Consider the following 1,216-nt stretch of genomic DNA (forward strand, 5'->3'; position numbering starts at 1 on the left):
CCCCGCGCCGCCGGACAACCGGGGCGATTAGCCAGTACAGCCTGGTGGAGAGCCAGGCGGCCTCGCGGCGCGGCAGCTGGGACAGCCTGCAGGACCCCAGCGACAGGCTGGACAGCATCTCCATCGGTAGCTACCTGGACACGTTGGCTGATGACATGGATGAGTATTCCCAAAACGCCGCCGAAACTGCTGCCGCCTCCGCACCGGGCAGAGCCCTGGTCAGGGCAGAGCAGGATTGGGTCAAGATTGACCCCGAGAGGGGTCTTGCAAAGCAAGAGAAGGGCAAAGCGGAGCACGAGTGGCCCCATGTGGATCTCTCCCCGCCAGGGCTGCCCCAGGATCACCAGTTTGCTAAAGAGCCCCAGGTGGCCAACGGGTATTTGGGCCAGCAGCCACCTTCTCTGGAACCGGGCAGAGACACCAAATTGCCATCGGGGGCGGGGGAGAGGCTGGGGAAGGGGAACCCGGGTGGGAAAGCTCGGAAAGCCGAGGCTGACTTCGAGAACTGCAAACTCAACAGCAAACTGCACCTGGAGTACGATGCCCACTGGCGCTGGCTCCAGTCTCAGGATGACGTGACGTTCTTGTAGCCCATGGCTTCACCTTCCCACTCCAGCTCTCCCATCCGCCCGCTCCGCTTCACTTGTCTGTGCTTGGGAGAGTTGGGGTGGCTGGGCAGGGGGGCTGGGCAGGCTTGGTGGTGTTGCACTGTTCCTCTGACCCCCCGTCAGCGTTTGGTGATGCAGCCCTAAGGGACGGGGTGCTCACCCCGTGGCGAATTTCTGGGAGAGGTGGGATGAGGTGGGTCCCTGTAAATTTAATCCTTCGCTCTGGGGTGGTGCTTGCAGGTGGCTGGTCACTCCTCTGTTGTCCGTGATGGTGGTGGTGGGAAGGGTTGGTGGGGAAACCTGGGACAGCGGGACTCCTGGGACCTCTCCCTGGCTCCACCTCTGCCCTCTACTCCTCAGCTTCCCATCTGCAAAAACTGGGGCCCCTTCTCCCAAACCGGCTACCTAGGGAGGGCAGGAGATGCTCCAACGCATCTGTAGCTTGATGGCACCAGCATGCTCGGTGCAAGGTGCGGGGCAGGACCATCAGCAGGCTGTCCCTGTTGGATGTCCTCATTTCCATCATCGTCTTCAAGGCCAGTGTCCATCTGGGGTAGAGTTGACCCAGGGCACCTGGGGTTTGGCCGCAGCACATGGTGGATGCTAAA

The 1,216-nt window shown here is 61.8% G+C and overlaps 1 protein-coding gene across 1 annotated transcript in view; it reads left to right on the top strand.

Annotated features, from left to right (window-relative positions):
* LURAP1 (leucine rich adaptor protein 1) overlaps positions 1-590 on the top strand; it is a gene marked incomplete at its 5' end in the record, with an annotated part of 720 nt that extends 130 nt beyond the window's left edge. The window contains one exon of the mRNA XM_010296374.1: positions 1-590. This exon is cut by the window's left edge and continues 130 nt beyond it. Coding sequence (XP_010294676.1) covers positions 1-590 — 590 coding nt within the window.
* Positions 591-1,216: the final 626 nt, after the last annotated feature.

This window comes from Phaethon lepturus, unplaced genomic scaffold (assembly GCF_000687285.1).
Source record: "Phaethon lepturus isolate BGI_N335 unplaced genomic scaffold, ASM68728v1 scaffold25031, whole genome shotgun sequence".
Classification (NCBI taxonomy): domain Eukaryota; kingdom Metazoa; phylum Chordata; class Aves; order Phaethontiformes; family Phaethontidae; genus Phaethon; species Phaethon lepturus.